Source organism: Lissotriton helveticus, chromosome 3_2 (genome assembly GCF_964261635.1).
Source record: "Lissotriton helveticus chromosome 3_2, aLisHel1.1, whole genome shotgun sequence".
Taxonomy (NCBI): Eukaryota; Metazoa; Chordata; class Amphibia; order Caudata; family Salamandridae; genus Lissotriton; species Lissotriton helveticus.
Window position 1 is genome coordinate 244,566,602 of NC_136062.1, and position 21,730 is coordinate 244,588,331.

Consider the following 21,730-nt stretch of genomic DNA (forward strand, 5'->3'; position numbering starts at 1 on the left):
ACTGTAACATGGTGGTGTTTCCAGGGCTTTAATTGGTGTAAAAAAACTGGGGGGGTCTCTTCAAAGGGGGTGTTGGATGTAATTAAGAGCGTAGTTTAAAACATCTAGGCTAAAAATCTGCGCTTAGCATAGTGTTGTGCCTGACTTGTATTATGTTGTTTCTGTCATTGCATCCAGATATATAATACAGCAAGTATCATTACACCAACAACAAGCCAGGACTATTGGCTTTGTCAATGGTTGCTAGTTCAGTAAAATAAAAAAGCAGCAACCATGGCTTTGTTGAATCTAATATTGAAAATACTTCAGTTCTAAAATGGCGAGACAGAAAGAACGATAGCCCGTTCTTTTTATTAACTTGTTTCACAGGCTTCTTTAAATGAAGTGGTCTCTAACGTTGCAGCTTGGGCGTTTTACTTTTTTATCTAACAGATCGCCCTGCTGTATCCTGAGCAAGGAGGAGGCCTCTACATGCTGTCACACCCCAGACTGCCCATTGTCATTCTGTATGTGGCAATCAGCCCCATACAGAATTTCAATGGGCGGGAGGGGCTGCTCTTGTACCCCAGGAGGAGTACGAGGCGGCTCCATGAGGGGGTGTGAGGCCTCTCACAGGGAGCAGCGCTGCTCCCTGTGGGGCAAAATTACAGGACGGTTGGTCACCCTAGACTGTGCGCGGCGCCCCTGGCACCTCATTACGGCGCACCGGGGTGCCGCGGCGCACAGTTTGGGAACCACAGGGCTAGCTCCATAAATGGAGCTAGCCATTGGAAGAGAGATCTGTCCGTCATTCACGCAGCAGATTCGTGGGCGTTCCCGAGAATTTTTCGCTTTCTGCTCACGTCATGAAGACGTGTTCACTGTGGGCGTGTACTTTTTTTAAATTCTTTTCATGGCTGTTTTCCCTCATTTCTTCGATCGTCCTGGTCCCGCATGGTTGTATCCCGCTGTCCGTGTCTTTGTTCGCCCCCCCCCCCCCTTCTTGACTCCCGCGACGGGCCTCGCGCTTCCTTTTCCTCGCTGGCTGTGGACGAGGCATCATGAAGGCATTGGGGAACGTAAAAGGGCGCTTTTATTTTGATGGTGTTGCGCATGCTAAGGGTCGAGTAGTGTGTCTTTGAGTGTGGACCAACTTTTATGCTGACCGGAGTGTTCTCTCAGATGCTGGGGAGGGAAGGCGTCAGACCACGGTGTGTGCACGGGCGAGAAGTTTGCAGCATGGCGGCGCACCATGAGCGGGCCAAGTGTGGTAGCGTCTCTGATCAGCTACTGGCCTTGTATGTCGTGTGGCCTGCACTACGACATACTACTGCACTGGCTGCTGAAATACAAAATACATTTTTACCGTTAAGATTTTATTTATTTACTCTTAATTTTATGTACTCTTTACTAGAGGTTGGTGAAGCAAGAAAGTGATGCTGTGACCCATGCTAGAGAAAATTTGTATAGCGCTACATATACCCGGCGGTGTCTAGGCACTTAATCAGCTTGCTTATTGCAGTGGATGTATGGTGAGCCATGTCTATGCTTGGGCTTGCATTGTCCATCCCTAATCATACCCCCGCTGTCCGTTTCCCGCCTCCCCGACCGCTGTCCGTTCCCGCCCCCCCCCGCCCCCGAGGATATTGCACAAGGTCAAGTAGTAGCGATCCCCTGAGGCGGCTTGTGTCCTAGTGCAGTCTCCTTAGTCCAGCGCCTTGAGGTCATTGTGAAAGGAGTGTTTCCCTCTCCCGTCCCAATGCTGTAGCGCCCTGAGGTCACTGTGCAAGGAGATGCAGTAGCGATTCTCTGAGGCGGCTTGTGTCTTAGGAATGCCTCCAATGCTTCAATGCCTTGAGCATTGCCAGGACAAGCAGTAGTGATCCTCTAAGACGGCTTGTGATTTAGTACAATCTCCCCGCTCCAGCACCTTGAAGACAATGTGCAAGAACAACCAGTTCCGACCCGACCCTATCAAGAATATTGTGCCTGACCCCTGCAGCCATGCTGTAGCGCCTGGAGGTCACTGTGCAAGGACAAGCAGTAGCAATCATCTTGAAATGCTTGCATGCCGCTGCTGTCACCGTGCTACAGCGCCGCGAGGTCTCCCTGCAAGAACAAGCAGTAGAGATCATGTCAGGGGGCGTGTGTGTTAGTGCTACCTCTCACGCTCCAGCCCCTGGAGGTCACGGTGAAAGGACAAGAGGTAGACACAGTTTTAGGAATCGTGTGGTGCTGCTGTCTCCTTTGCTCCGGTCCTGTCACCCGTACCCCCGCGCCTGGGGGTCACCGTGCGAGGACGAGCAGTAGAAATCCCCACAAAACTATTATACTTGAGTGCTGACTCCCTTGATTCAGTTTCTTGCGGAAACTGTGCGAAGAGACGCACTAGCGTCCGACTCAGGAGGGTTGTGCCTCAGTGCAGGATCCTTACTCCAGCGCCTTGAGGTCACTGTAAACAACAAGCAGTGTCGATCCTCCCAGGAGGCTTGTGTCTGAGCGCTGTGTGCTGTGCTTCAGCGCATTGAGGACACTGCAAGGACACACAATATCGATCCTTTCAAGAGCTTGTGTCTACGAGCAGTTCCCATGCTCCTGCGCCTTGAGAACACTCTCAGAGGACAGACACGAGCGATTCTCTCAAGTGTCTGGTGTCTGAATGCTGCTTCCCGTGCGACAGAGTCCAGCGCCTTGAGGACACTGCGCAAGGACAAACAGCGTTGATCCTTTCAAGAACTTGTGTCTGCGAGTGGGCTGCCTTGCTCCAGCGACCTCAGAACACCCTCTGAGGACGAGCACGAGCGGTCCTCTCTAGAGGCTGGTGTCTCGTCGCATCTTCTTGTCCAGCGTCTTGAGGTTCGTGCGAAAGGGACAGTCACTAGCAATCCTTGCAGGAGGCTTGATACTGATCTAATCCTCGCTCCAGCGCCTTGAGATTACAGTGCAAGGACCAACACTAGCGATGCTCTCAGGTGAGTGTACATCGGTGTATCTCCTTGCCTCAGCGCCTTGTGCACAAGCAGTAACTTTTCTCTGAAGATACTTGCATCCGAGAGTTGTCTCCCTTGCTTGCCCCAGCGCAGCGTGTGGGGGGGGCTCTGTGTGGGTGTGTGTGTGTGGGGGGCTCTGTGGGTGTGTGTGGGGGGGGCTCTGTGTGTGTGTGGGGCTCTGTGTGGGGGCTCTCTGTGGGTGTGTGTGTGTGGCATTTGGGAGAGATTAAGCTATTGGCATTGTAAATGACAATGCCATTTATTTATCTGTTTTCCAAACCAACACATAAATAAAAATTTTGTCATTTACAATGCAAATAGCTCTAACTTTTGCAAAGGCGAAACCGTTGCATTGTAAATGCTTGTAATTAACTGGTAACTTGTGTGTCAGTCCTTTCCAATACTGTGCATAAGAACTGGTTCCAAAAAGCATTCCTTAAAAGTGTGTGAAAAGTACAACCTCGGGCAGCTGCTTAGGTGCTGCAGTTGAGTTGGTTGCTGAACTACAAGAAGGCTTCTTTAATGCCTTCACTTTTCTTAGTTTACTTTATCTGTGCATCGATAGGCACAATCGTAATAAAGGCCTTTTTAGCAGCGGGAACATTTTTCATTGTGGATGGAGGTGCCCCTAGCCTTCTAAGATGATGGTTTCCTGCATCCGTCTTTTTCCACCACGCAAGGTTAGATCATGTTTTTCCTGGGCACCCCACAGTGCGTGCCTCATTGGGAGGTGCGGGGGGAGGTCCAGGTCCCCCTCCCCTGCTTGCACCCAATACGAGAGACCGGATTACTCCAACCCTGCGGGCCAGTTTTGTTTTGCTCCCGCAGGGTGGGAGCAATTCAAAGCATTTTCCTGCCGAAAACACGGGCAGGGAAATGTTTTGTTATTCCAGAGGGTGGTAGCAGCTTTGGGCTCCTGTCTGGTGGGGAGACCTTTGCACTTTCCCTGCACACACCTGCAAGCAGGGAAGAAAACTGTGTCCCAGGGGTTGGGGACCCCGGGGAATGGGGTTCCGAGACCACTGTAAGGCTCAGGGAGGCTGGACTATGCAGCCCTGTCCCCTTAATTCAAATTGCGGGCCCGGTCCTTTTGGAGGCTTGGGGAGGTGGGCCAGGTGCCCAACTTCCCCCATAAATATACATTGTCTCCCCACTCCCTCGGCCCAGGCTCATCAGGGGGGAGGGGAGGTTGAAATTGGCACTTTATATTTTTTTTTTTATAGTATCCCGAATTCGCGGCAATGTATACAAATAAATAATAAAAAAATATTTTTTGCCTGGTGGCCCCTGGCGAGGGTCAGGGGATCCCTATACTGCTCCTGAGTCCTAAGATGGCTGCCCTCACTTCCTGGTTGAGGTGGTGAGATCTGTTGGCTGTGCGGATCCTTCACAGCATGATGTATACAATTTTGTTGACCTTAATTTTTCCAAAACTACTGTGCGGATTTGCAACAGAATGCAAAAAGCACTCTTCATGGACGTAGATGAATTTGGTGTAAATCCATTCAGCTGTTGCCGTGTTTAAAGTTCCTATGGAAAAATGAATGGGGAACTAGTTTTGAGACCCCTCCGCTTTTTTCTCAGCACCCCTTTGACAGTTCACCCCAGAACTTTCCATGTGCAAACTGGTCAAAAAGTAGCACTTCTTTGGAAAGTTTCATGGAGATTCGTCAAACCACGCCAAAGTTGTTAGCAACACAAAAAAGACATTTCCTATGGAAACACAATCATACCTAGAACTACCCTGTGGCAACTGCCGCTGGGCTATATATCTGCCCTGTTCAACCTTTATCCACATTTTGCTTCAGTTTATGACCGCATAGAGAAGGTGTCAATGTATCAGCACACTTCTGTTCTGCCATTAGCTATCTTGTACTGTGAGTGACGGTATTTTGCCTGATCTTATATCGACACCCATCCACAAATAAGGCATTTTTGTTGCAAGCATTTGGCTAGCACTTTCAGTCAGTGGAAGTTTTTTTTTCTTCTTTTTGTGACTTACGCTTGCAATTAAAGCAAATGTGACAGTTTAACCAGCTTTCCAACAACGGAACCTTTTGGCCTTGCCAGTGCTCTTTCTCAACTATTCAAACGGCGGGGTGGGGGGATTATGCTAGTCCTCATAGACCTCACTACAGCTGTGCCTGATCTCTCAAGAGAGATAAAGTGGGTTCTCTATTCTCGTTCAGTGAAGCAATGGAGTAAAGTTTTGGGTGATGCGCACGGGCTTGACATATCTATCCTCCACTCTGGCTCCCTCGATCTAATGACATCAATGTGGAGAACACTTCAGGAAGTTCTGTTTGCAAAAGGAAATGCAATATTTTCATTTGCAGAGAATGTTCGTGTGTGGCTCTCGGGGAGTAAACTACTAATCTGCTTGAAATTATTTTGGCATGCTACTTTTGACCTGTACCATTTAATCCTCGGATTTTGGTAAATTGAAGATGTACCCGCATTGTTGCAAAAGAAAAATATAATCCGATATTCTGTGTTACATCTTCCCTTCATTGAAGATTGCAAGAATGGAATGCCTGCCCTTTCAGGTCAATGGCACAGTGTTCCATTTAAATGTCAAGACTGAATTTGAACTCCACATTTCTGCAGAGGTAAAGCGTAGCCACTAGGGCCGCCTGGAAGAAATACTTGTTCTTATTGAAAGTGAATACTTATACTAAGACTGCATATTCAGGAAGATGATTCGTTTTGTGTGCAGTGGAGCTACAGTACTTATTAATACTAAAATAAAATTAAATTGTATTCTTAAAATAAAGAATGGGAAATAAAGAGTCTGTCAATGTATTTTAACACGTCAAATGTTGCAACATGTGGTAGGTATTTGGGAAGGGCAAGTAGAATGGGATTGGTATATTCCACTAAAGCTGATACGAAGGCCCAGACCACCAATTGTTTTTCTCTCCCAAGGAAAAATGATAACCTCTTAACTCTTTTTAAGGCTTCTGAGAAGGGTGAAGATGGTTATCTTATCGACATGGGGAGAAAGTTTTGATTGTCGCTTGCAACCCTGATGTTCCTTAAGGAACTAGTAGCGGTGACAACTAAGGCAAAATTTGGAGGCCTCATATTTATTTTTTTGGGGTCCTCATTTCGCACACTCACTTCTGTCACTTCCGACGGACCAAACTTACTCTCTGTTTACCCTTTTATCCAAACCACCGATGAGAGAGCCAGGATTCTCAGTTGAGGAAGAGGGTTCTGACCTTCTGGGCCAGACCTCGCCCGACATAGTATCTGAGAACCCATTTGGTTTAATCATTGGACCAAGAGAGGAGCTGAATAACTCAGTGCTCCCACCTAGCCAAGTAACCAAGGGGGCCCACATTCTAGATCTTTTTATATAAGCACAGTTCCTGTCCATCTTGCATGCATCTGCAACGGAGCGCAGCCATTTGGCTTTAGAAGGGAAAGAGGTAGATATCCACTGCTTACAAATTTCTCTTCTCCCTAGTAAGATTAAATAAAACAACTTGCTGCAGTTTCCCTGGAGTACATTTCTGGCCCTGATGAGCAACCACAAATGATTATCTCAGGCTTACCTCAAAGCTGCAAGGGAATATAACGTTCAGTACTTTACCAATTTCTTCTCAGCAGCTGACCCCATTCTAGTATTCCCGCTTCTTTCAACCCAATTGCCATTATATCCTCCAGACACTCAGGAGTTCCTGGGGATTCCCATATTGGGGCAAATCTACTGTAATACGGCAAATTAGTTGCTTGAATAATCTGTGCCCAGAGCAATGCTGCCGCCTGTAGCACTTTTAATCTCACCTTTTTGATGTAACCCATATCACCAAATGTATACAAAAACGTAATCTCTCCCATCCTTTACCTCCTTCACCATTGCCTTTCGCCAGTGATTACCTCCAGCGTCACTTAAATCAGTCAGCAGGGAGCTAAAGTTTTTAGGCTGAAAGGCCCAGGCATAGAATTGAAATCTGGCAGCACGATTCGTCCTTTAACGAGTTTTCTACCCGGTTTTTAAAATTGAGCCCTTGGAAGCCCAGATAAAGGAGTTGATTCTCCCATGTCCTTTTTTGTATCCAGGATTTCCTAAAGTGTAGCAGTAAGGCATACAAAATAAAAGTGAATTTGGGGAGTACAGACATATTTATTAAGTTCGCTCTACCAAACATTCATGGTAAATGTGACCAGCTCAGTAAAAGGCAATTGGTTTCCACCATTACCCAGTTGAAGTTTAATTCCGCTATTGTAGTCAGATTTTGACTAAAGACGATGCCCAAGTATTTCAATGCTCTTGTTATAAGACCGATTTCTATTTCCATATTACACACTGTGATTTCTGTTTTTGATGTATTTGCCTGTTATCAGGACACTTTCTATCGGCATATAAAGAGTTTATTTACCCAAAGGCTGCTCGTAAAGGGCCTTATGTCCTTCTCTCTAATCTTACAGGCTACAGGATGGGTATACTGGCTATACAGGGTAAATTGTAGCAGAGAGAGTGGTCAACTCTGCCTAGTCCCTCTTGTTATATTAAAGTCTGCCGTTAAATTGCCATTTAGCACGCTTCTTGCCAAGGGTGCCGTGGAAATCTCCTGTATCATCCCACAGAGCTTGTCCTTCTAGTTATAGTGCCCTAAAAGTGTGTTCAAATGTTGCCAGTTCACACGGTCTAAAGCTTTGGTGGCATCCAGTGTGATGACAAGTGGCGCCTCATTTGCCACAGCAAGATCTATAGCTCCTATTAATTGATGGGGTCAATTCATGCATGTATCGCCCTTTCATAAAACCCTTCTGATCCTCTAGTAAAATCCCTCCCATCACCTTACTCCATCTGTTAGCCAGTAGGTTTGCATAGAACTTCAAAACGCAGTTAAGGAGACAAATGGGTCTATACAAATCACACAATGTAGGATCCTTGTCTGACTTAAAAATCAAAGTGACAGTGGCTTCCTCCCAAGACTTGGGTACAGGGGCACCTTCTTTTAAAATCCTCATAAACGAGTCAAAAAACTGGGTGATGACATCCCCGAGGGCCATATAAAATTAAGGAACCTATCTGAGCCCGCTACCTTCCCTATTATGCCCTTATCAATTGTCTGCCTAACTTCCCCCCTGAATAATCATCTAATCTAAGTTTGTTTTTCTCCTCTTCTGAGCGCTTAACTATAGGTAGCCTTTCCAGCCACTCCTTGACTGCTCCTCCGAGGTACACAGGTTTTCTGTATATAGAGCCAGAGAAGTCTAAAAAGGCATCTTCCACCTCACTGCTCTTCAAGGACTAGGAGTTTCCCAGTGGTCCTACATTTGACCTCCCTCACTTTACTCCTCTGTAGACGAAATACTGAAAGTTGGTTACCCAAAGAAGTCTGCTTAGCTCAAGCTATGCGTTCGAAGGTTAGTCGACATCCAGTATGCTCCTGCCAATAGGCACTTGTGAAACATTGCCTCATGTTCTCCCTGCTCATTTGAATTAAGCTATGCACCATAGTTAAGGAGAAGCCAAAAGGATGGAACAAAGATAGCCAGAGCGATGAGGTAAGCATTAAACAATGTAGTGCTTTGTGAGAAACTGTGAGGGACTTCACAGTTCAAGGGCACACAATGTGATCGAAGAAAACTGGTGAGGGGGGAGAATGTTGCTGGCCAGTGTGGAAGGATCATGGCTAGCTTAGCATGTGTAATCTAATCAGCAGAGATTGCAGGGCATTGCTAAGGATACAGGGGTCTCCGTGCCTAATGCTCCAGTGAGAACTAAATGGATTATGGCGCTGGTGCTTCTTTGATACAGAATCATACAGGTGTCATGGATGGCTGCCGCAAAGACCATCTCTGTGCCACGTGTGCGTGGCAAAAACTGGCACGTTACCGGATTTAAAGCTTTAGAACCTTCTAGGATGTTTGCTACAAATCTTTTTATTCAGGATCTTGGGCTGAAAACACAAAACCAGGAGAGGATAAAAATACCCTCTGCCAGTGGGGCTGACATTCGCTTCTTTTCAGAAGTGGAATCGCAATAACTTGCTTAAATTCAAAAGCGACAGTGGCAGAGGTGAGCAATAGATTAAATGAATGTCAAATCATAGAGAGTACAAACCTGGGGGACCTCTGGAACTGGACTGGAGTACAGGGATTCCCATTGTCCATGATAATAGAAAAATAGTTTATCAAGAAATGTTTTTTACCTAGTATTCAGTTCTTATTTAACGTTTTATTTAGTGCTTCTTGGGGAATCCGTGGATACTGTGTGTGCTAATCCTCCTTAAATATCTGTATCGGAGTTCTCAAGCTAAAGTAGCCCTGAGAACGGATAAGCTGGCTTCCAAATGTGATTTAGTGCATAATATGCATTTTGAGGTTTTCATACTATTTCCCCTGCCTTCAGAATGGACCGATTCATGCATCGGACTTTGGTGGATCATGGTGTCCGGTGAATTCTGGCTACCATGCGACCCGTGAGTGTACTGCTGCTTCAAAGCTGACCTATCCGGATGGATGGTTTAATGCATTAAACTTTTACTAATCGGCAAAGAAAGCTAAGGGTTGCTCAGGAGCAGTCCAACTCTGCTTTCAGATGCAAGGGAGGAGTGCAATCTAGACATGTAGTTTTGCAGTGATTTGTGGCTGTACTACTTTCACATTGTATGTATTCTCCAGCCCTGCTCCAGGTGTGTTACTGCCATGATAGCATTTAAAAACAAAAAAAAAAGGAGTCTGAAGCAAAGTTTGCATTGGAAGCACGAGCTACCTCTGGCTGCGTTTCTCTTGCGGGTACTATTTCTTTCTGTTGGTTTTTAATCTCCTTCCGCTGTTAAGGTTTTCACATTTTGACATACACTTTTGATGGGTTCTGACTTCAGTGGTGTGTGAAATTAGTCCAGAATTGACAGCAGGGCACAAGTGGTGCCATTGGCATCCATAGAGGCCACTCGAGTGTCATTGATGGTGCCGGTGGCATATTATAAGTCACCTCTCTTTATGTCCAGACTGATTTAGCTCTTCGTTTGTGCTTCCCCTGGATGTAGTAGACCACTAACTTACTCTTATTATCTCCCATGCCAGCAGGTGAGCCAGGATCTGAACCGGCAGCTGCTTCAGGACGGGTACCACCTTGATGAAATTCCAGATGATGAGGACCTAGACCTCATCCCTCCCAAACCAGCGGCAGCTCTTTCTTGCTCCTGCTGCTATGGGGAAAACGGCTCCTGCAGCGTCCAGTAGTGAACCGGAGGTGAATCGGAAAACTTTGTTCTATGGGTCACCAGCATGAACAGATGCAATGGATATCTTGACATGCACAGTCTAAACGTTCTCTTTGCGGTGCCCAAGGTTTTGTGAAGGTGTCAGCAACCAAAGGGTAAAATCCGTTGTTACAATGGAGACCAGGTTATGAAAGCACCCCTTTCCTTTTTCGATTGGCTAAGCCTTTCTTCTTAAAGCAGAATCGTAGGTGCTGGTGAAGTACCCATAGCTGAACAAAGTTTGTGTTCAAGCTGTGACGCTAGAAGAATGGGCTCAATATCAGAGTTGCTGCGTAGGAAGTGGCCGAAGCCAGCATGTGATAGCGTCCCATTCAAGTTCTTGTTTCTCTCAAGGCTTTACAAGGCAGTAAAATCCCAGTTCAAAATCACTCCAATCTCAGAATTTTGAGACTGCACCAGAAGAAGCAGTGGGAAATCATTCCCTGGACTGTTACCAAGAAGTGCCTTCTGACCTGTGCGCCGTTGCTGTTTCCTTCAAAAGAGTGGTTGGTGTGTGATGCTCCGCAACGTGGACGAGCGCATACAACTTGGAGAGATCCTCTCTCTGCCTAAAATAGCCTTTTTGTGTTGCACATTTATATCTTCTACCCGACTAGCCTTCCATTTCATGAACTAGAGATTATTTTGAGAACTGTAAGAACTACCTATGCTCAATGTTAAGGAAGATCTAGGAGTTTCTCTTGCAGATGTCTGAGGATTGAGTCAGTGACACTTAAAGAGATTCATCAAATTATTAATTCTGCTCTTTTTTGCACACCTGCACTCTATGCACCTTGTGATGCTGAAATTGTGATCACTCAAACACTAAGTTTTGGATGCTTGCATCAGTGTATCTCAACATTGCCTCCATGAGTGTCCCATCCACCACTACATCATTCAGTTTTGATGTTTTACACTACATTAATATGGTGACTAGCCTTGGCCTTCACTATTGAGTACCTAAGCTGCGTATTGGTAGCCTACGCACTTGTACGTTATTTCCGCCTCTTTGGGAGCTACACATGAAATCTGGAGTTGCGTACGTGTGTGTTTTTACTTTAAATCTCTGGTTATTCTCAAATCTAATGGTGCTGAGGAGTGGGTGTTAGTATGAAATATTGGTTTACTTCTCATTGTTTAAGGCACAAAAGCACTACATCTCTACTGCCCTAGAGACATCCATCCACTCACTCCTTGATCAAACGTTGAACTGGACCAAATTCTGTAGAGGGAGTTTGTTTGAAAACAAAATGACTGTTTCACCTTCCATTGGGAGAAGTTCGCTTTCCTGTCTGGTGCAAGGTTGCTTAATTTCCCTCCGTTTTACGTGGAGGAATTTGCAGTATTGTATATTACTATTTTGTCTAAGGCTGCACCTCCTTAATTTCTATTACTCCGCAGTGATTTTACAATAACCCCTATAACACATCTGCTCTGCTGAAATTCATAAGTGCTACTGATTTATCTCAGTTAGTTGGTAGCTGCTGCTTGCCTCTCGTTCTTTTTTTTAAATTATATAACTGAGCCATATAAGAAAATGTTTGAGTAGTTATTATGGCTATGTCAGACCTCCATTGCCGACTGATAGATTGCTCAGATATAGGTATTAATTGGCAGTCGTCCATTTTTATATTGCCCAAATGCTAGAAGTGAGTGTGATCAGTCTGACTGCTGTCAGTCTCTGCTTTTGTTTGATGGCCCGCCTTTTAGAACACTTCTCAGCTAGGTCAAGAGCAGATTGAGCTCCTATTACATACCTGCCCTTCAGAACATCCAGATGTTGATTATTGGTCCATCCCATGTCACAACCCTCACCGGCTAATGTCTGCCACTCTTGTCTCGGCTCTGTGCACTCACATGTTCTCTCTGTCTCATGCCTTTGTACACTCAATTCTAGTTGATGACCTACACTGCATCCTTTACACCCCAGGTGCTGCTTGTTTTTGTGGTTTTTAATTTATTTAAGCATATAATCTTATACCCTCAACATGTATTCCTGACCAGAGAGGGAATGTTGGCCTCGTTGGTTCAGAGTCAGAATTGTGGGCTCATCCTGAACATCACCGGTCACTGGAAACTAAGGTGAATTCATTAAAATTCATAGAAGAGGTGGGGCAGCCATGACAAAGATTGTATGGAGTACTGGTTGAGATCACCACACATGATAAACCTACAACAGCTTGTTTGACGCTAATCTAAGCTGTGGCAGTAGATTCGAATATGTAATATTTGGCAGCTGAAAAGAAGGGTGTCTATGTACGCAGTAAATCATACTGGGTCCTTAAGATGTAATTATCTTGCTCATCAGTGGCGGTTTAAAATCGCTCACGTGTGGCCCAAGGTTCACCACAGCTAGAAACTGTGATGCTGAATTCTTAATGTGCTGGAATGCAAAGATGAATGCTATTAAACATAATCAGGTCAGAAGGAACTGGGAGCAGCTATCGCTATCCGCTCTCTTGCTGAAGAAGCATAGGTAGATGTATTCTGGGTATTAATAGAGAAAACAGAATCCCCCTGAGCACTTCTGGAGCGTTGGAGTTGTCCAGGTACCTTAAAAGGATAATGTACCAGGGAGGATGATCGGGATTCTGTTGCTTGGGGCTGTATTACTTACAGGGCACAATGTTCCTGTTTGCGCCACGGTATTCCTTTCACTATGCAGGCGGCAATCTGCCTGTACTTTCAAGAGGGGAGAAAGATTCCCTAGTGGGCTTTTGCTGTGAGCGAATGCACCCGCCTGTAGGTGGTAGTCTGTGGGGGAGGGGGTCCATTGGGCCCCCTTTCCTGCCGCCTGAGGGCTGCCTTGTGGGGGTGCACTGACACTGCACCACCTTTTTGTGGTGCTCTGCTAGAGGTACTTTTGGCCCTTCAAGCTTACAACCAGCCAAGCTTTCATTTAGCTTCTGGCTGTCACTCAACCTGTATCCTTTTGCACCAAGAATTTAAAAAAAAAATCATTAGTCTTTGATATAAAACGGGACTGAGAAAAATATACCCATCTAGTGGCTTGGCTGCACAATGTGAAACCACAGTGTCTTTCCCACAAATTCCTATTGAATATGAACACAAACTTGGTCTAACTGAATATTAGATGGACATTCTCAAGTAGCAGACCGATCCGCGAAGATAGATGCTCATAATTCAACAAACAATCCTATGTCATGTCATTCTGGTAGCCCCCATTTGTCAGAAACCTTCTACTTCCTCTTTTAAAAAAAAAAAAAAAATTTATCATTTGCCTTGTTGCCACCCTTCATCTAACGAAACCCCCCTGGGTTTTCAACCTCATTTACTGGATACGGGGGGTAGATAACAGCTTGGAGAACAGAGGGCCCCCACCACCGTGAACCCTCGAAAAACCACTGGAGGGCTTCCTTCCCCAGACACACATTCAAACCCTTCCCTTATTTTCCTGCACACACAGAAAAGTTTTCCACCAGCCGAGGCAATTAAAGGCTTAATCAATGAACGATTATCTCAAAACCAAAAACCCCTTTGTTCACCCATATCGTGCTAGGAAAAGGCTTCCAGAAATTGTATCTCTTTCTCGTCTGATCCGAAATATCCAACTTCGCAACAAATCTCATTGAATGTAGCCAGCTACCCCCTGTAGGGCTGACTGGGGAGTCCCAGAGCTTACACAGTCCTCTTCGAGCCAAAAGCACAGCGTAAAATACTTCCTCTTTGGGACACTTTCAAAAATGTATTGATTCTAATTTATTGATTTTTGGCCTCTGGCAAGGATATGGACGGTCAGTGCTGTAGACAGCTTGCCCTAGATGTATGTTAAGCAAGTGATCTCACACCACAGGACCTTTTATTGCTCTGAGTTTTTAACTAAATGAGGATGTACAATGTCTGTTGTTAATGGAGTTAAGGTTACTCTGTTAAACACATTGGTTGTACATTTTTTTTATACACATGATAGACCACATGAGCAGTCTTAACAAAAGGACACTGCGTAGCTTTAAGGTGCAGCACAATATGGAGTCCTGCCTTCTTAACTTGAAACAAAGAGTTTTTTGTATCCCAGAATTTGTTCAGAAAGGTTTTGCCTTTGTCTTCCAAGCAAGACCTGCTCTTTTTTTTTTAACAAGTATGGCTACTACACATACATTTGTTTTATTTTATTCTTACTTTATTTGACCCCAGATTTCCAGTGTCTGCTAACTCTGCCCAAAACGTAGTGCCGGATTTTCTATGAGCTTGAATGTATGTGGCAGACCTGATTCTGTCTGTATACATGGAACGAAGGCCACCTTTAAAGGGACCAGTGTTAATTGGTGACATTATCCTATGCTTCTGCTTGGAATATTGAAAAAAAAACGCAGGCTAGTCCCTGCAGAAAGTCTGTATACCCATAATTTGTGGTTGCACCTGGATTGTGTGGTGTGCTGTTAAGGCTTTCGAAAAACATGCATAAACATAGATGGGCACAATGGCGTGTCTTTGTACTACGCAGTAGAGTGAAGGTTTTTCCATATTGTTTACTCACCATATCACTGATCAAAGAGGGTGTCGGTGGAAGCTCTCTTGGAAATGTGAGGCCAAGTGAGTTGAGGAAAATTATTTTAAACATACCAAGGCATTAGTCACTGTGTCATCTAGCACACAGAGCGATTCTATAGGAAATCATGGTTTGGGACATGTTGGCAAACAACCACACAAGCTCAGAGTGCTGCTCTAGATATACCTGTTCAGCCCCCACAGTGCTTTTTGATAATAGGAATCTTGTCTTACAATTTCTGCCTGTATCTCCTATTAAGGAACAAGGTTGAGCCCAACATGGCATTCATGACCCATTGTTTACACTGCGTGAGCACATTATTGGGTAAACAAATGCGCTACATAGTGTAGTTGGTTCATACAAGGCCAGGTGAATCTGTGCATCACAAATTTGTATCCTGAGCTGTCTGGTAGATGTTAACTGCTGGATAAATGAACCTGTTCTCATCACTATTGCATTCTGCTGTGGAGCTGCATCTTCGGTGGCAACACCATACCATGACATAGTAGGGATATTTCGCCCTATACTAGTGACATTCACAAATGCTGCGGTCACAAGCAATGAACATTGTTACCTACCTGATCCTTTTCCTCTCACTAGCATTAATCAAGGAGACTATTGTGAAAAGCTTCCTGTAACTTCATGGTATCTGCACACAGAACTGATTAGTGGTGTCCTCTGACAGCGTCCTGGAAATGTGGCACTGGATGGCCAAGTGATCACAATGAATAGTCTAGAGCAGAGATGTCCAGTGTAGGTCCACACTCATGATGGTTTTTCATGATAGTACTATACCATAAATGTACGTACAAAGTAATAATGCAACTTATGTACCTGTTACTCATCCTGACAATGTAGATTAAATCTGGCCGATCTTGGCCTGCGATGGTCACCCCTTGTATAGTATGTTACACCAGGATCCTTTGAAACGAGCAGAGGATGGCTGCTTCAGAGTTATATTGCACTCTGCGGAAAACAATCACAATATTTAAAGTTAGCTGTTTTGTATATTCTTTGTTAAGCTGTTTGAATAATGATATATATGACAGTCTGAAGTGAGACTGGATAGTCCGTTTGTGGGTTTTTGTGTTTTTAAATAAAGAACGAAACTGACTTAAACGATGGATCTTTTGTTCTCTTCCCTCCAGGTACCAAACGGCCTGGCTGTGTGAAATGATCATAGTATATCATTTTCAGTCTTGGGAGCCCATTTAAAGACATGTAATGAAAAGGACCATGTTTTTTTTAAACTGCTTTTTGTGCTGAACTTGACTTTTCTTCCCCTGGACTTATTTGGGGATTGCTTTTATATGGGGTTATTGTATTTATAATTAAATAATCATCGCAAACTAGTTCTAAACAAAAAGATTTGAAAAAGAAAAGTTGAAGCTAATGATGACATAGATCACTTAGTTCCAGATTGGATTTCTTTTTTTTGTACGCAACCTAATCACTGTGTAAGATGTGGGATTAGAACACATGCAACACGTTTGAGGGAAGATCCTTTGAATCAAGGAGAATATCGAAGCATTTAATCATTTACGCTAACCCTCTGCAGATAAAAGTAGGGTGGGAAGGACGGTGTAGACTTCAGTTTGCTACCCCTCTGATCCACATCAAGCTGATTGTGTAGTGCCTTGCCTATACTACCTGAAGACCTGCTTCTTGACCAACGAGATGGAGGACTTCCGCCACACATCAAAGACCTAGTGAAGGTTGTCTTGTCATACCTCTAACCCCAAAGCAGAGGACAGTAACTAGTTTTTCAGATGGTCCTCCCAGCCTAATTCTGATACAGTCCATGTATATATCAATTCACTTCTTGATCAGTAATCAATCATCCAGGGGACAAGTATATAATATATGTAAGCTTTCCTGTTTTCAGTTTCTATTTTTGGTAAATACTGGTGGTGTTTTTTCTGTGTTTTCAAGTGATCTCAATACCTTAAAAAATAGTAGCTATCAGTAGTTACACATTTTCGTGCAATTAAAAACAACAGAAACAGTGTTTTTACCGTGTTTATGGAATGTTTTGATTTTATTATTGCTTGCTTTCTGCAATGATAGTGTATGATATATAGACAGTGTACATACAGTGTACATGAGGTCCAAATACATTTTTACAAATCAAACTTAATGCAGTACCCCATACAATACTTCTTCAGTAAGTCTTTGGTCATGCGCACTCAATCTTTCTTTCCCATGTAAACTTTTATCTGTGAAAAAGCCCTCTCAACATTGGCACTTGAGACAGGCAACGCCAAAACAGCTGGTACACAATTTGCTAACTCTGGCCATTGACATAACTTTTCATGCTAACACTGGTGCACTTGAAGATTGCGATTCTCTGGGCAGGTTCTGCAACATATGCATTGAACTGGGCTCAATTCTGCTTTATGGAAGGGATCTAGAACTTGTGAAGAGTACCAAATGATGATGTTTTCCTGTAAAAATCTAAGAATGCAGTAGAGTGTACTTTTTCACATCACTATCAATATGCGACCAAAGATCCCCATATTTTATGCCTTTGGTATCATCACTCAGCAAAAGTTCTGTAAATGGTGGCCACATGGATAATATGGCATTCATGCCCTCTAGGATTAAGAACCATCAGCTAAGTGACACAGTTGGGATGACTCTTTCTTTGATGCCATGCAAAGCACACAATGAGAAATATTTGTGTTTTAGTTCTCGAGCATAACAAAACAGTGCACCAGAATGGACTAAAAAGTCAATAGCATTTTCATTTACTCTGATGATTATAAAGATGCTTTCAGCTTACCATCTAACAAGTGTCAAGAATCTCTTACAGGGAAGCACTTCAGCTCAGACATCGATTTTGACAGGTCATCACACAACTTTTTCATATACGTGGTTGAATCACTGCAGATACAAACAATATCGCTCCAATCTTCATTGAACTTGGAAAGAAGCTTTTTGCAGCAGCATTCCAAGTGACACTACATTCCATATTTTCCAAAAGTCTGGTGTCATGTTTTCGCCACTATCCCAGATGCTTGGTGATAGCATCTTTTCATATATCTGTCACAACGCTTTGCATTGAATGTTTAAAACCTGGTGTGTTTGGCAATTCACCTACTATCAATACTGACTCACTAGAAAAGAGCCTGATGTATTAAGGTTTTGTTTTTTTGCCCATTCTCTGTGGGTAAATGTGAAGGCACATATTGGAAAAAATTCTTATGAAACCAGCTATTTTACCTATCAGTGAAAGAATCAAACACATCAAAATCATATTTGATATTTTGGCTATTTCCTGATTCTCTACAGTTTATAAAATAATTCAACAAGACCTAAAACATGCTTCTAAACCCTGCACCTTTAGACCAAAGATCACAAAACTGAAAAAAGCAAATCGAAGAAACAATATTTTAGTGACATCCCATAACAACAAAGCTCAAGCTGAATAATGTTAGCCCAGTCTTTCTTGCTGCTATCTTGTATACCAAAGTTACATTGTATTGACCCCTTCAGGAAGAACTAAAAATTACTTTCACTCTCCTTTTCCTTTCTTTGAATGGCAAATAGTTTGTGGTTTTGCTGGTGTTTACACTGCTGAGGGCAATTTCAATTGCTGTGGGGTTTTATCAGTTATAGGTTTAAACCTAAAACAGGACGGCCTAAATATATGGAAGGATCAATGGAATCTTGCTTGCAACTGGAGTGCACACATACAAGCTGTAAACCTCTCCCAGGTACATAAGATCAGAGTGGATAACTTACTGCTATAGCAAGCATAGGGAATCAGATTTAAGAGAATGAAATAAATCAAAACTGGCAAAGCCAATAACTTTAGCATTGGCCACCAGCCTTTTTGCTTCATCATTGCTTGTTTTGTGATGGTTTTTGCGAACCTTTGTAGGGGAAGCTCCTGAGTCCTCATCAATCTAAATACATTTGTGTGTATATATATATATATATTCACTGAAAAAACCATAGGTTATAGACCATATATAGTTAGGAATTAGCATTTAGAAAACCTTATTTTACTCACACAAAACCATTGAAATTCCATATATAGTTAGTTGCACTAACTATATATCGCGCACCCGCAATCCACTGCTGATGATGTCACATATTACATCATTCATGACATGGTCAGTGACATCACTGATGACATCACTGATGACATCTCAAATGACATCACTGATGACATCTCATTTGACATCATTCTTGTGCTAATACGATAAACCTCTTCAGACTCTAATATAACCTTAGATACACTCAGTGTATACAGACACTCACACACTGTCACTCATCCATGGAGTTACTCACACACCTAGTCAGTCATGCAAAGAAACAATCTCACCTCCATTTCCTCAACTATACAGTTATACACACCTTACTTATTCAAACATATACTAACACATATTTACTCTCTTATACAATCCCTGATACAAGTTCACAATGATCCATACAGCCACTCACACATTCAGTGGCTCTCATGCACAGTTATTTATATATGCCAACTCTCACATGTACTGTGTTTTACATATGTACTTACTATGACATGTAGCATTGAGATATCCATTCACTCATCAATACACTCATGCACACAGTCAACCGCCCATGTAGCTTTTTCCACATGCACTCTTGAACTCATACACCTAGTGAATCAACTGCTCACACATCTATGCACAGAGTCACACACCTCCCAGCCACCCCCACACAAACTCAATCTCCCATAGAAATACTTGGGCAACCAATTAATAACACATATAGCCTCTCGTATAGCTAATGATCAACACATGCAGCAGTTTACATCACAACAGACATAATGATGCACAAATTAAGACAGTTTAGTCACTAACCCATGCATTCAGTGAGACACATTTAATCACTCACTCATACAGTCAGTCACGCACCTACTAAATCCTTCATCCAGACACTTATACATCCACTCATTCTTCAATATCTAAGACATATTTTAACTTTACAGAAACATACAGTCACTGGATGTTGTCATCAGTGATGTCATTTGAGATGTCATCAGTGATGTCATCAGTGATGTCACTGACCATGTCATGAATGATGTAATATGTGACATCATCAGCAGTGGATTGCGGGTGCGCGATATATAGTTAGTGCAACTAACTATATATGGAATTTCAATGGTTTTGTGTGAGTAAAATAAGGTTTTCTAAATGCTAATTCCTAACTATATATGGTCTATAACCTATGGTTTTTTCAGTGAATTTTCAAGGTTTTGTAAATGCTAATTCCTAACTATATATGGTCTATAACCTATGGTTTTTTCTGTGAATTTCATTGGTTTTTTAACAGCTAATATCTGTAGCTGTAAAATGTATTCTTCTTTAAATCCAAAAATATATTTTATATGTTTATGAATAATTTTTTTTTTAAATATTTTTTTTTCTTCGTTCCCGCTTCGCGAATCGGGAAGCTTCCCGTTAGCTGACCTTGATGCCGCGAAATAGACCGCGAGCCGGTAAACGTTTCTTTACCGCAAGTGCCGCGTTAGAAAACAACATCGTGACGCCTCCCGTCCGCATGACGTTTCACGTTGTCGCGTGATACGTCATATGACGTGCTACGTTAGCGAACTGGTACGCGAAGCGAGTCGCAAAGCGCAGGTTTCTGGAAGCAAACCGGGAGGCCCTGCAAAGCGCTTAACGTAAACACAGCAAGTCATGTGACTTGGTAATAACACTTTTCATTGGTTCATTTCACTTTTGGTTTCCTAATGATGTAAGACTAGGTCATATAATCTAAAATGAACACTTTTGATTGGTTGAGAACTCTTGTTTTTCCCAAATGATGAAAATCCCTCCTTCTTTCCTCACTCTGACTTTCATCATTGTGAGAGAAAGACCCTTTGTGATCACTGAGCAATGGCTTCTTTAGTAGCTTCAGCTGGTGCTTCCCCACCACCTCCACCACATCCAAGGAAGAGTGGACCACCTGCTCAAGTTGTAATTCAACAAGAAGAAGAAGAAGAGGAACAGGAGGACGAGCACGAAGAGAGGCAGTTTTTGCCTGAGCAGCCCAGGACGTCTCACCGGAAAGAAAACTTCATTTGGCAATTTTTTAAAATTCCCAAAGGTCAGAAAAAAGTAAATGCAAGATACGTAACTTGCCTTATATGTCAAGATAGACTGTCCAGAGGGACCGACAAAAAATACAGTTTCGGAAACTACACAATGCATCGCCATATGACTAGGTGGCATCCTAACAACTACAGTGCTGCACAGTTTCGGAACGACCTAGATAATCTCCCTATTATGGCCAGAAGATCTGTTGTACCGGAAGTAACGGGACCAGAGGGCAGGGAGATGGTGCCAAATATACAAATGAGATTTGGTGATGTAAAACACACCTGCGCATTTTGCGATGGATTCATTTCCTACGGAGAAAAAAGCATCACTCTGATCAACAGAGCTATTGACTATCATATGCAAGTTTGTCCGAAACGCCCAAAATAATAAATACTTCTTTTTTTTGTTTTGTTGCTCCTGTTGAGCCCTTTACAATGAATCGTTTTCAATGCCCCCTCCAAGAAAAACCCAAAAAAATATAAAACTGTTCCGAAAAATTCAAAAACAGTAAAAAAATGTTCAGAAAAATAAAAAAAAAAGTTCTTTTCAGAACTACCTCCCCGTTATTAAAAAAATTGGTACAATATTTGGAACTGTGCCAACCTCTATTTCTCTTAGTTCGCTTCCTAGTTCGCTCGCTGGTACGCGAACTGGAAGCGAACCAAAAACAGTAAGTATAAGGGAAGGAAACACACACTTATGTTAAAAGAAAGACAGCTATAGGGGAGTAAACTAGAGATACCATTACCCGTAATCCACTGCTGATGATGTCACATATTACATCATTCATGACATGCTCAGTGACATCATCAGCAGAGGATTGCGGGTTTTTTGGCAACATGCCTTATCCACGGTTTAATAACGCTGCCTTTTGCTTTATATAAGTTTTCAAATTGTATGAAATATATACCAATAGGTCGTTATGAACCTTTAGGTAGTGCTTTTCTTCAT

The 21,730-nt window shown here is 43.1% G+C and overlaps 1 protein-coding gene across 2 annotated transcripts in view; it reads left to right on the forward strand.

The window, feature by feature from the left end:
* Positions 1-15,821, forward strand: part of FAM219B (family with sequence similarity 219 member B) — a 145,337-nt gene extending 129,516 nt beyond the window's left edge. The window contains exon 6 of one of the 2 annotated variants that reach the window (XM_078685120.1): positions 10,014-15,821. In XM_078685120.1, the coding sequence (XP_078541246.1) occupies positions 10,014-10,172 (159 nt within the window). In that variant the 3' untranslated portion in view covers positions 10,173-15,821. The remainder of the gene's footprint in view (positions 1-10,013) is intronic. The other variant, XM_078685121.1, reaches the window with a different exon arrangement.
* The last annotated feature ends 5,909 nt before the right edge of the window (positions 15,822-21,730 follow it).